General features: G+C 39.4%; 1 protein-coding gene across 3 annotated transcripts in view; it reads right to left on the reverse strand.

Annotated features, from left to right (window-relative positions):
* Positions 1-14,896, reverse strand: part of PHF20 (PHD finger protein 20) — a 169,954-nt gene that overhangs the window by 46,465 nt on the left and 108,593 nt on the right. For all 3 annotated transcript variants that reach the window (XM_007073632.3, XM_042980477.1, XM_042980479.1), the window contains exon 10: positions 54-332. In XM_007073632.3, the coding sequence (XP_007073694.1) occupies positions 54-332 (279 nt within the window). The remainder of the gene's footprint in view (positions 1-53; positions 333-14,896) is intronic.

Raw genomic sequence — 14,896 nt, forward strand, 5'->3', positions numbered from 1 at the left:
AGCAACAGAGAGTACTCTATAATATAGATACAACATAGAACCAAAATACTTACTTGGGGAACTGGCAGAGACCCGCTTCCTGGTCAGGCTCTCCTGGCTGGCCTTGTCTGAAGCTGAAGAGCCCCTCGTTTGGACCTGCCTCTTTCCTGGGTTCTCATCTGGCTCTGGTGACTTCTCCATCCCGTGGAAATACTTCATGTGATAGTGCAACAGTTTGGCCTTGCGGAAAAATTTTAAACAATCCACAACCTTGCACCTGAACTTGTGATCTAGGTCGACAGCTGGGGCTTTACATGTCACAAAATCATCTGTTTTCTTAAAAGTATTTGTTACTGAAAAACAGAACAGAAACAAAAACAAAGATTCCTCGTGCTTATCCTACTTATGACAATACATGCATTACACACGGCAACAAAAAGTGAAAGAGCAGAAAGCATATGGAGACAGAGACATCAGGCAGCCATCACCTCCCCAGATTACTGTTTGGAAAGAAAGGATACAACTTCAGGATAAATAACAGACACTCAACCAAGATTCATCTTCTGAATGAGAAGATCAACATGTTTTTGTTTGCTTATTAGATCGCTTCTCGGCCTTTTGGCTAAGATCAAGTGTTTGCTTATTAGGCAGCCACACAACTTCTCAAGGTTGTAGACTATAGGGAAAGAACAGGAAAAATCCTTAAAAAAAAAAAAATCAGAAACCCAACCCAGTACTTAATACTCTTGACTTAGAACAGATTCAAACTTACTACGATCCTAATACTTGTGTGTGTGGCCAAAACTAGAGAATATTCTGGGGGGATCTTTTTATAAAACCAAAGGGATCTCACAATGATTTTTGTACAAAGAGAGTGTAACTGTTACAAAAGTTTTTGATATTTTGCTACTATGTACTTTGTTTGAACAAAGGACTCAGTAAGAAAAAAAAAAGATAACCAAATGAGTAGAGCTGAAAGGCATGAGGAGAACTCAGGAGGACTCCATGATCAAATTTAAAGAGGCAAAAACAGTTTGAAATGCGCCCTCTGCCCCAAAAAACAAACAGAAGGCAACAATTTGCCATGTATCAATGACAAAAAATAAAGCTGTAACAAGAAATTCATGTGTGTTGGAAATAGTTTATTGAAGACTCCTTTCATAATGCCCTCACCCCAATGAGAGTAATCCCCTTAAATTCAAATTTTCCTACACTCTTGATTAGGTCACCCAAGAATATCCTAAAAAGACCTTTCTTGGGTGAATCAAGTATTTCCCAAATACAATGATACAATTTCCATTAGAAGCAGATAGCATACTGAACCTTTGGTAAATATTAGGATTACATTTTCAAATACCATTCCACAATCAGAAGAAATAAAATTCTTAAACTCAATCTAAATCAAGTCAACATTTCCAAATCAGCACTAGGGTAAGATTACAAAACTGGTACGTTTGATGATCTGATGGATGCCACTATATGGGCATTTTAAACAAGTTAAAAAAAAAAAAATACACATACACACACAAATCCTAAAGCAGAATGCCTTAAAATCACTTTTTATCTATGACAAGAGATAAAAGAAAGAGGTTCAAATCAATAAGATGCAGTTAAGAGAAGAAAACTAACATGAAACCAAATGGAATACATACTTAGAAACATGGGTGTACTGAAAAAGCATGTCAGTGGAGAAATTCAAAACTCAAACCTCCAGGGGCACCTGAGTAGCTCAGTTGGTTAAGCGTCTGACTCTTGATTTCAGCTCAGGTCATGATCTCAGGGTGGTGAGATTGAGCCCCACATTGGGCTCCACACTAAGCAAGGAGCCTAAGATTCTCTGTCCCTCTCCCTCTGCCCCTCCCACCGCTCACACACACTCATTCTAAAAACAACAACAACAAAAACCACCTCAAACCTCCAATACATTCTAAAATTATTTCTTAAATTACAAGTGGTTTCTCTGGAATTTCCTCCTCTTGAGCCTATTAAGCTGAACCATATGAATTTGCCATTTTTATAGATTAATAAAGTTAAATATTGGCTATTTCATATGGTTCAACCTAATAATTCCTTTTCCATTTTGACGGTCTCCAAAATCACTGCAGACAACCCCACTAACCATCATATGAATAAGGTAAGGTCCAACGTCAGAGAGCATCAATACCACCTGCCATCTGAGAACTACAGCAGTCAAGCTCAGCTATAGTAAACTCATGCATCCTTTGGCTTGTGTTTGTAAGCTGTGGTTATTGTGATAAGTTGACTTATAATGGAAAAGAACAATGCCAAAATACAAACATCTTTGAGTTAAAAAAAAAATATTAAGGGTTGAAAATAATGAGAACTCCAAACCAATTCCATGAAAAATTACCATTCTCTCTATTCAAACACACTGGACCTTTGTGTACACACCACTGGACATTTGCATAAGGAAAAGACAGGACAGTGGCTAAAAGTGTGGGCTCTGCAGCTGGACAGCCTGGTTCAAATCCTGACTCCTTTACTTACTCCTCCTGCCTCTGCTTCTTCTAGTGCAGGGTGGCGAGATTAAGGGTAACTCCTTCACAGAGCTGTGAGACTTAAATGAATTACATGCAAAGATCCTAGAAAAATGTCTGGCATATACTAAGTGCTCAATAAATATTGGTCCTTACTATTATATAGTATAATTTTAGACTTATAGTCCCATTGTTTACAAATGGGACTTATGAACAGCTTTTCAGGAATTAACCTGCTCATAAGCAGGATAGAAGTCCACACCATTCTCAGCCTCACTGAACACTCATGCTAGCGGCAATATGGCATAATGGAATCAGCTCAACTTTAAATTCCAGCTCTTTCATTAGCTGTATAAATAAATTGTAGATATTTTTCAAACTATTTCGGATTTGGTTTCTCATCTATGAAAGGGAATATATACCACCTATTTCAAAGAGATGAGAGAAGGCTATAACATATATATATATGTGCTTGGCACAAAGCAGTTCATTTCAAATATTAAATACATCTTGGTAAACGGGCTTATGTCATTTATGGAATGAGGCTAGAGACAGCAATTATAATTATCAACCAAAGTGAAAACAGCCCTCATAAGCTCTGGCTGAGGACATATCACTCTGTAAGCACTCCCATTTTTCTGCATCCTTCTACAAATGTGAAATCCAAATGAACCACAAGATTCCTAGTCTGGCCACTCAGTAGGATTATTACCCCCACCTTTCAGAACATCTTACTTTTACAAACATAGACAAAGGGTTTTTGGTTTTGTTTTTTTAAATAGTCACATTACATGGTGCTGGAAAGTGCCAGCTTAGTCCACCAAAATCCTGAACTATGTGCTGCCTTTTTTTTTTTTTTTTTTTAAGTTTATTTTGAGAGAGAAAGAGTACACTAGTGGGGAAGGGGCAGAGAGAGAGAGGGAGAGCGAGAATCCCAACCAGGCTCCACTGCCAGCACAAAGCCCAACATGGGGCTCAATCCCACGAACCATGAAATCATGACCTGAGCCGAGACGAAGAGTCAGCCACTTAACCAATTGACCTATCAGGCATCCCTGTTTTGTCTGCCTTTTTAAAACACTAATTGAAGTGCATTTCCATTTTCCTCAAATAGTTTTGTCAAACTACATGTTGGAAGTTACACACTTATCCCGAACAAACTCCATCAGGTTATTTTAATCCAAGAATTTTGTAACTCTTGATGCTGTAATTCTATACATTTAGGTCTTTAATTTTTTTTTTGAGAGAGAGAGAGAGAGAGCGAGCATGAGTGGAAGTGAGGGGCAGAGGGAGAGAGAGACAGTATCTTACGCAGGCTCCATGCTCAGAATGGAGTCCAACATGGGGCTCAATCTCACTACCCCAGGATCATGACCTGAGCAAAAGTCAGGAGTCAGATGCTCAACTGACTGAACGATCCAGGTGCTATATCCTAGTTTTTGCATAGGACAGGCAACACAAGCCCTCTGTATGCACAATGAAAGTTGCCAGTTCAGCCAGGATAGGTCACATGGTTCTCTGTTTGGCACACCTCTCTCCCATGCAAACCAAGCCCTGCTCATCCTTCAATTGCCACCTACTTACATAAAGCTTTTGCCTTGGCCTCTCAGCAGAAAAGATTTTATCCTGCTTTCTCTGAATTCCCGTAAGTACTTTATGGAAAATAAATCTTGTGGTATCTATCCCTTTCTATCTCTATTACAGGTGGTTCTGCCTTCTTTATTCTAAAATGTTGAAATGGGGGACAGGTCCCATTCTTTACTTCTCCTATGATACTTACCTTAGTGTATCACAACATTAAACAAGAGAGCTGGCCTCTTTTAAGACCATTTCCTCACCAAATGGGAAGAAAAATACTTATTTCACAAGGCCCCTACATGTTTCCCTGAAAACCCATTATTAACTACAGCAAGTTACTTGAACATTAGTTGTCATCATGGTTATCACTGACCTTATAGCTGTCTGTTTAAAACAATCAAAGTTACCAGTGGTGTGTACACAAGGATCCCAGCCAGGAAGCCATGTATCAGTGGCACAACCTGAGAAATTTTAACATCCAACTGCCCTTTATTAATCAAACACTGAAGTGTTAATGCTAATAAAAGCACAAAAGAGATAGTAAAATGATACACCCAGCAAAATGTTTTACATTTTCAAAGAATTTAATATTAGAATATGCACAGTATGACTATGCTAAAGAAAACCCACAAGAGAAATACGATCAAAACAAAACATTATGCACAGAAATATGATATACAATATAATAATATAAGTAATGGCAACATTTGCTTATGAGACTTCAAGTAAAAAGAACTGTTTTCTACTTTTCCATGCTTGCTAATAAGGTATAATAGCCATTACTGTCCTCACAATAGAAAGAATAACACAATGTTTTCATATTTCTGTATCATACTACTCCCCAGAACAGTGTTCCTGTAACCAAAGAAACATGGTGCTGGAAGCATGGTCAAGAACCAGGAGAGCAGCTGGCTGCCCTAAGGGCCCACTGGGCCACAATCTGCACGGATCCCACGTCTCACACAGGTGTGTAACTTGGGTCCCAATAGGACTTTATCTGTAACATATGTCACTGATGGCACCAGCCAGCTAAGTGACATCATCCACTCTGGGAAACTAGAGTTTTTTGTCAACATTGGGAGCAGTTACCAGGAGACAAAAAGCAGAAAATATGTAAATTAAATCCTCCAAGGAGCCGGATTCAAAAGCTACCCTCTGGGTAGTGGGTAAATCACTGGAACCAAGTTACTCCAGTTTTTTAAGGAAATGGTATGGAAATCAGTATTTCCAAGTAGTTACCGGTATTATCGTTTAAATGGTCTGTGCTCTTCCTCATGTTTAATAGATTTCTGTTTGAAGAAATCAAGGCAAAGCACAGAACTCTCCCCTGGGCTCCCAGCCTCAAAAATCTCAAGAGTCACTCTTGGCTCTTGCCTCTTGCCTCTCTCAAAATTACTTCTATACATTGCTATGCAGAGAAAAATGGTCCACAGAATTTGAATTTGCTTTTAAGAATGGTAACTCTTAAGGACTATTTCCTTTACTTTTGGGAGGAAAATAAATTACAAAATTTATCCTAATAATCCCTGCCTCCAAGTATTCACATCCAAGTGTAATCCTTTTCCCTTGAGTGTGGGCAGAACCTGTAACTTGCCTCTAATAGAATAAGCAAAGTCACTTTTGTGATTATATTATGTAATATTTAACATGTACTTTACTAGCAGGTATTCTCCTTTGAAGTCCTGATGAAACAAGCTGCTATGTTGTGAGCTACTCTCCAGAGAAGACAAGTAACTTGTAACTGAGAGTGCCAGCAAGAACGTGGCCTTGAATGACAGCCCACAATGACAGCCCACAACGAATTGAATGCTGCCAACAACCATGTAAGCCTGGAAGCAAATCTTTCTCCAGTAGAGTTTTCAGATGAGAATGCAGCCCTGGTCAACCCCTTGACTGCAGTCTTGCAGAGGACACAGGTAAATTCTGCCTGGACTCCTCATCCACAGAAACTATGAGAAAATAAATGTGTTGTTTTAAACCACTATGTATGTGGTAACATGGTTACACAGTGACAGATAATCCAGAATAGGATCAGAAGCCCTCTCATTTTCTATATACTTGAGTAAAGCTTTATACTTTCCCTTTTATGATAAGCATACATTAATCTTAAACTTAAAAAAGTTTTTAAACTATGTTTTCTGAAACATGGCTTAGAAATAATATCCTGTTTGACCCTTTTTTAAACACCCCCATTGCTAGTTCCTCAATCCTCACATTTAGAAGATTATGATGGTGATATTTAGTCTTGTTGACCATACTCAATCTGGCATTCCAAGCCCATGTCAATCTAAATACCATCTTGCTTTCCAAATTCATCTCCCATTAATAATCCACCATGAGGCCTTAGTAGCTGCCCAGCCAACTGCTGGCCCCAACAACTGCTTCATGCTCTCATGGCTCATACCTCCACTCAGGCTTTGCCCTCTCCCTGCCATCCCTCGCAGGCTTGGCCAAGTACTCAATTCTATCCAAACTCAGCTCACTCCATGAGCAGGAAGGTGTCCAGATGGCCCTGGCTCTCAGGGACCACATGCCATCAACTCCTGGCACAAATGACTACCTGATGCACCCCATCTTTGGCACTTCAGATCTGTTCCTATATCCTATCCTTTATGACTTCTCCAGCCAAAGAATAAGGGCCATTTCTCATTGTCTTGTATATGTACCCTCAGCACCATGCCCCAATACAGTTGGTATTTTTACTAGCAATGACACCATGTGATCCCAATAGTTTAATAATTTTTTGACATGTACTTCAAATACTATAATAGGTAAAACATTTTTCAGGTCTGTGAAGGAATAATTTTATCAGCTCTGAAGCAACAAAAGGCAATCAAAAAGAAACATGAACAGATTTAAATATTCACAGCAAGTCCAAATGCATCAAATAAAAAAAACAAAAATGTCCTTAATTAGAAAAACAGTTAAATAAATTATGGGAAGTCTGCATTATGTAATTCTAATCAGCTATTTAAAAGAATGAGGCAGCTCTGTATTTACTGATATAGATAATTTCAAGATATACTAAGTGAAAACAGAAAGTTGCCTAGTCCAGGGGCACCTGGGTGGCTCAGTCGGTTAAGGGTCTGATTTGGCTCAGGTCATAATCTCATAGCTCATGAATTTGAGCCCTGCATCAGGCTCTGTGCTGATAGCTCAGAGCCTGAAGCCTGCTTCAGATTCTGTGTCTCTGTCTTTCTTTGTCCCTCCCCCACTCACACTCTGTCTCTCTCAAAACTAAACATTTAAAAAAAAAAACAAAACAACTTATCCCTAAGGATTAAAAAAAAAAAAAGTTGCCCAGTCCATACCATAGTGTATGACCCTACGTATGGTGACAAGTGGGGAAAAAAGATATTATAAAAATGCATATATAAAAATGCAGGGGGTTGCCTGGCTGGCTCAATCGGGGGAGCATGCAACTCTTGATATCAAGGTTCTGAGTTTGAGCCCCACATGGGGTATAGAGATTACTTAAAAATAAAATATTTTTAAAAAATAAAAATAAAATCATTTTTTAAAAAGTGTCACAGAATGAAGAAGATACAGGACCCAGTTTGAAAGGCTCCCACTGGCCAAATCTGGAACAGTGGTGGGTATTAAAATAATGACAGACACAGATTATAACCCACAGAAGAAAGTAAGAATCCATGAGTCCATGTAGATACAAATAAGGAAAGAGGGAAAAGCTCTTCATAATAAAAAATACAACCAATAAAATGTAGAAGAAATTATTAAAGTTAGAAATCACCAGTTGGCAGCCATTACAGTAAAAATTATTTCAGACAGGGGCACCTGGGTGGCTCAAGTCATGATCTCATGGTTCGTGGGTTCCAGCCCCACATCAGGTTCTGTGCTAACAGCTCGGAGCCTGGGGCCTGCTTCAGATTCTGTCTCTGCCCCTCCCCCACTCACACTCTGTCTCTGTCTCTGTCTCTCTCTCTCTCTCTCTCTCCAAAAATAAATAAACATTATAAAAAAAATTTTTTTTCATTTGTTTCAGACAAGAAATACCAGGATGCCTGGGTAGCTCAGTAGGTTAAGCATCTGACTTCAGGTCATGATCTCGCAGTCCGTGAGTTCAAGCTCTGCATCAGGCTTTGTGCTGACAGCTCAGAGCCTGGAGCCTGCTTCAGATTCTGTATCTCCCTCTCTCTCTGCCCCTCCCCTGCTTGTACTCTGTCTCTCTCTCTCTCTCTCAAAAATTAAAAAAAAAAAAAAAACATTTAAAAAAATTTAAGAAAATAAAAAATACTAACAGATGCTAAAATAATAGGTGAATGTTTCATGGAGAAACAAAATATTTATATAGCCTCAAAATAACCTCTCACAAGAAATTTATTAATTATAAAGGGAAAAATAATAGCTTTACAGAACAGATAAAACCCTAGCCAAGTGATCAAAGTTGACATCACCAATAAATGGGACAAACAGGTATCATGTGCCTCTTGATAGAATGCACTTAAAAAGAACATATCACTTACATGGTATTTCTTCTAAAAGTCAATAACCTAAAGCCAATCCTGAGGATAGAGCAGAAAACACCAAATTAAGGGACATCATATCCTTTAGAAATGTCAAGTTCATGAAAGACAAAGAAAGACTGAAGAATTGGGCTCAGGTCATGATCTCACAGCTCGTTGAGTTCGAGCCCCACATTGGGCTCTGTGCGGACAGCTCGGAGCCTGGAGCCTGATTCAATTCTGTGTCTCCCTCTCTCTCTGCCCCTAACCCACTCGCATCCTGTCTCTGTCTCTCTCAAAAATAAATAAACATTAGAAAAAAATAAGAAGAAGAAAGACTGAAGAATTATTTCAGATGAAAGGGGACTAAAGAAACATGATGATGAAATCCAATGTATCATCCTGGATTGGATCCTGGTCAGAAAAAAGTTTTTCCCACTTTTGCCATAATGGACATTATTGGAACTGAGGAAGTCTGAATAAGGTCCTTATTTTGATAATCACACTGCAGTAATACAGGAGAATGTCCTTGTTTTTAGGAAATATGCACTGGAGTATTTAGGGGTAAAATTCTGCAACTTATGGCAAGACAACTCAGAAAAAAATACTTTTAAAAAATAATAAAGCAAACACAGCAAATTGCTAACTAGTGGGGAATCAGGTTGAAGACATATAGGAATTTTTTGTACTAATTTTCCAACTTTTTTTTTAAGTTTCTTTATTTATTTTGAGAGAGAGAGTTGGGGAGGGACAGAGAGAAGGAGAGAGAGAGAATCCCAAGCAGGCTCACCGCTGTCAGTGAAGAGCCTGACACGGGGCTCAACCCCACGAACAGTGAGATCATGACCTGAGCCGAAATCAAGAGTTGGACGCTTAACCAACTGAACCACCCAGGTGCCCCTCCAACATTTTTACAAGTTGAAATAATTTGAAATTATTTCAAAGTAAAAACTTGCTAAAAATGTATGCAGAGGGGCGCCTGAGTGGCTCAGTCAGTTAAGCATCCAACTTCAGCTCAGGTCATAACCTCACAGTTCATCAGTTCGAGCCCCACATTGGGCTCTCTGCTGTCAGCACAAAAAAGCCTGCTTTGGATCTTCCTTCTCCCTCTCTCTCTCTGTTCCTCTCCCACTTGCTCTGTTTCTCATTCTCTCTCAAAAATAAACAAATATATACCTACAGATGGGCACCTGGCTGGCTCAGTTGGAACTCTCGATCTTGGAGTTGTGAGTTCAAGCCCCATGTTAGAGACAGTTTATTTAATTAAAAAAATAATAATATATGCAGAAAAAATCTATATACGCAGGAAAACTACTCTGAGGCCACAGAATAGCTAAGTGTGGGAGGAAAACCACCCCACCAAGGCTATCTCCTAGGTGCAAACCTCTGCACTCAGTGCTCACAAAAATCACTGAGCATTTATTCCACAAGATGGCAGAGTTGCCCCAAATGCCAGAGCTGTGTTTGGAGCTGATAATGCCTCTCTGGACTAGAGGTGTGCTGCCTTCCTTGGCTCCTCCTCCTGCTGTTCAAGAGCTTCCTTCACACAGATTTCCTAGATTGTGACTCCGTCCCAGGCTAGAAATTCTAACACTGGCACCAGCTCAGGACACGATCACTAAATAGTGACTAATGTGACAGCATCCTGACCTCAAGGGACCCTGTTGGATGTTTCTGACGATGATACCGCCCTCCTTCCTGCTTACTTACATAATACATTCCTGATGAATGAGTCCTCAACAAAACTCTCTCTCCCAGCCATCTTCTAGATCATCCTGTACTCACCACTAAGTCCATGTTCCAAAAGAAACACCAGAAACATCATTCCATTTCCAGATCAACACATCTTCCTCCCTCAAATTAAAGAATTCCAAAAGCACCATCCTGTCTGGAGTACTGTCATCACTTGTACCACACACTCTTCAAACCTGGCCACCCTACTACGCCTCTTAAAGTATACACACTACTTTAACAAGTACCTTCAAGAGCTGTGGGAATCTTGTGTCACATACTATGCAACTTCTCTAAAGACAGGGACTATGTTCACTTCTCAATTTATATAGCACCCAGCATTTCATCAGAGGGCTTTAGGCACTCAGTTGGAAAATGGGAGTCACAGACTGTATCACCAGCAAGTAGAAAATGTGCAACTGTGGCTAAGTCACTCCTTTTGCCAACTATTAGGCTCTTTGCCCATAAAACAGAATTAGTAGTGAAAAATTAGAAAGAGTTTAAATATTTTTCAGGAGGGGATAGTTAAATAAATCATGGAATACCCATACAATAAAATAAATTATATGTAATTGTGAAAGGAGATAAGAACTGATGTGGAAAAATACCATAAATGAAAATGGCAAGCCATCAAATAGTATAAGAATATGATTCCATTATTGTGTTTTTTAAAACTTATCCCTATACATGTATGTTTGTATATGCACCAGAACCATGTCTGGAAGGATGGAAGGCCGGCCATACACCAAATTGTACCATGGCTCCTTCAAGAGTGAGAATGCTATCCATATAAAGGAGGACATTTCACTTGTTTTCTTTTCTTTTTTTTTTTTTTTTTTGGAGAGAGAGAGAGAGAGAGAGAGAGAGAGAGAGAGAGCGAGCGCGGGGGAAGCAGGGGGAGGAGACAGAGGATCTCTTCTGTCAGCACAGAGCCCGATGCAGGGCTTGAACTCACAAGCCGTGAGATCATGACCTGAGCCAAAGTTGGACACCCAACCAACTGAGCCACCCAGGCGCCCCTACTGAATACCTTTTATACTTGACCAGAGCAAACAGATCCATTGGAAGACTTATTTCTTCAGTTAAGTAGTAATATTTAATTAATTGGATCATTCATTCCATTACCTCAAGTAATTCAAGTCAATTACTTGAGCATTTCTTAGGTACCAAAACTTTGAGAGGAAGAAAGGAAAGCTGCAGGAGGTTAGGAAAACACAGAAAGTTACATAACAGATTTCTTTGACCTCAGGGAGGCACTTCTAGGAATGGATTGTCCTCGATACTCCCAGTTGATAAATGATGAATAGCATTATTGATTGACTGCCCAGCTTAAATATTTCTAGATCTGCCATAATGTTGAAAACTCTTTTTCAAAACAAAATTTCAAGTAAGTCCTTTTTTTTTTAAAGATTCTTTTCTCTTGTGCACATGAGTGGGGGAGGGGCAGGGAGCGAGAGCCTGAAGCAGGCTCTGTGCTGACAGCAGAGAGCCCGATGCGGGGCTCAAACTCACGAACTGCGAGATCATTACTGAACCGAAATTGAATGCTTAACTGACTGGGTCACCCAAATGCCCCAAGTAAGTCCTAATTTTTGATGTAGTGGTTCTTTTTTTTAAAGATTCCTGTTGGATACGGGGATGAAAAAAATCAACATATATGAACAGAGAAAGAATCTGTTTTGAAAATTAATGTGAAAAGGCATTTTATTTTGTTTTCTAATGTATTTAACTAAATCGCTTCAGTTATTTATTAAGTTTTTTCATCGAAAAACATAACATAGCAAGAACAAAAGGTCATCCCAGACTGTGTGGACTTAGTATAACCATCACTGTTGAGTAATGAGGAGACAGTAAGTTTTTCTTAATGTTGATTTTTAAAATGAAATGTGATTTCTTACAATCAGAACACTAATTCTTTATGAGTATTAGTTCTTGATGAATTTTTATAACTACTCTGAATTAAGGCAGCTGGGACTCTTTTAAAAAATTATTTTAGGGGTGCCTGGGTGACTCAGTCGGTTGAGTGTCTAACTCTTGATCTTGGCTCAGGTAGGGACCCCAGGGTCATGGGATCAAGCCCATGTCGGGCACCACGCTTAGCGTGGAGCCTGCTTGGGATATATTCTCTCTCTCTCTCTCTCTCTCTCTCTCTCTCTCTCTCTCTCTCTTCCTCTCTCCTTCTCTCTCTCCTTCTCTCTCTCTATCCCTCTGTCTCCCCGCCTCCTCTCCTTCCCTCTGTCTCTCTCCCCCACGTGTGCATGCTCTTACTCTCTAAAATAAAAATTTTTTTAATAAAAAATTATTTTATAAAGAGTCATTTTGCAGATTTTCCCCCCATAAATTTCAAAAATAATACATGCCAGGAGAAATTAAAACCAAGTAAAAGAAAACAAAAGTGAGGGGTGCCTAGGTGGCTCAGTCGGTTAAGCATCCAAATCTTGGTTTCAGCCCAGGTCATGATCTCACGGTTGGGGTTCGAGCCCTGCATCTGGCTCTCTTCTGTCAGCACAGAGCCTGCTTTGGATTCTGTGTCTCCTTCTCTCTCTGCCCCTCCCCCAGTTTGCGCGCTGTCTCTGTCTCCCTCTCAAAAATAAACAAACATTTAAAAAAATTAAAAAAAAAAAAGATGTTCACTAAAAGTGTGCAAAACGAAAGCCGACAGATAAGAGCATACCTGCTGTGCTTGCAGGACAGCAAGAAGGCCATGTGGCTGCAGCAAAGTCAGCAGAAAGGAGAGAGTGAAGAGAGGTAACAGGTGACCAGAAGAAGCAGGGTCACTACAGGCCAATGTAAGGACTTGTGGCATGCATGAACAAATACCAACATTTCTGGACAGTGCAAGACATGAGTGCTAGCTTTATTATTCTTATTCTCTTCTGGATTTCTTTTCTAATTTATGAATATAAAAAAACCAAGTTCCCAAAAAGAGAATACTGAATGAAGACAAGATCACTTCCATAAATAAGGTAAAAGATACCAACAAAATCCTTGGTGAAGTTCGAATAAGGTCCTGATTTTGAGAATTGTATCATGGTATTGTAATAAATACACACCAAAGTATTTAGGAGCAGAATTCTGCAACTTATTTTAAAACAATTCAGAAAAAATACTTGGAAATAAGATAAGGCCAAAGAATACTAGCTAAGTAGGAGGAAAGCAACCTTACCAATACAGAGATCCAGGTGAACACTTGAGGGCTAGCCCCCTCTCTGAGAACAAGGCACTGTCAGTAGTTCCATCAACTCCTCAAAGCAACTGACCTCACTTTAGCAGCAACTAATCAGCTCAGCCTTAACCCAGTTCAGGAAGCCTGCAATTAAGTCAGAAAGCACACCTAACAGTTTCAGAAAAGGCTCTATGATTACACTGTTGATGTTGCTCTGCCTCCATCTCCAAATGCCTAATTGCTACTCATCCTTCAAGGCCCTGTGAAAGTACCACCTTCTTCCACCCCTGCTCCCAAACCACCAACCTAAATTTCACCTCTCCCCCAGAGTCAGATCCAAATAACATTTAATGAACACTAAGACCACAAGTGCCCCATTCATCTCTGTATACTCAACAGTTAGCAGAGCTCCTTGGGCATACAGTAAGGACTCAAGTTGAGTCCTGAGTTCAATTTTCATGTGGCAAGCACACATTATTACTGCCAGTCTTCTCTCCCATAGTTTTAGGTATTTCTTATGATGCCACCTTACTTCCTGTATTACAGGCACCTGGAGCCTTATCAATGCCCCTGCACAGAAAGACCTAGGGCACTGACCAGATGTCTCATTCATTTCTCTAACCTCAAAACAATGAATTCTCAACCAATTCTCCACCAAAACATGCCTGATGGCAAACCACAGACACAACTTTCCAAACTACAATGGCTATTACCCTATGACTCTTTTACTCAAGAAAACATAAGAGAACACAAGTGCACAAAAGCTAAACTATTGTAGGCATTAACTAAATTAAACCTGGTTAATTTAAAAATAAATCATCTGCAAAAACTACTACAGGCATTACTCTAAAACTTACCTGGTTAACTTACAAGTAAATCATTTGTAAATATTCAGTATTTTAGTGACAAATAACTTCCTACTCATTTTATAACTGACAACATATCAAGACTCCAGGGGTTAGAATCACTGACCTAAACCATGCAGCAAATATCCCATTTCTAACAGGTACATAGTTAAAAAAAAAAAAAGCTGAATAAGCCTATAACTTCTATTAGGTCTTCTCCCCTATTTACTTTGTGGTTCATGTAGAATATTCACAAATGAGAGAGCTTAGAATAGTCTGGCACTTCATAGACAATAAATACTCTTGACTAAAACGAATGGACCGCAGCCCATTTTCAAAAGGCCCTGGTAACCTGAGTATGACCAAACAGGCTAAGCCCAGATTTAGAGAATAATCTGAGATCTCTGAACTTCGAAGGGCATCTATTCTATTTTACAACTTAAACAAATGCCTACCCAAGTAGCAGAATTTCAACTGCATTTTCCTCTGACTTCTAAGTCATCAAAGCAAATAGCTCAGAGCACTTATTCCTCCTAGCTCAAACTCAAGGTAATCTGACCTCTACCATTACTATAAACGCTTAGAAAATGGGCAAGTGCTTCAGTTATTTACACTGGTTGCAAAATTATTCCCCAG

Source organism: Panthera tigris, chromosome A3 (genome assembly GCF_018350195.1).
Source record: "Panthera tigris isolate Pti1 chromosome A3, P.tigris_Pti1_mat1.1, whole genome shotgun sequence".
Lineage (NCBI taxonomy): Eukaryota > Metazoa > Chordata > Mammalia > Carnivora > Felidae > Panthera > Panthera tigris.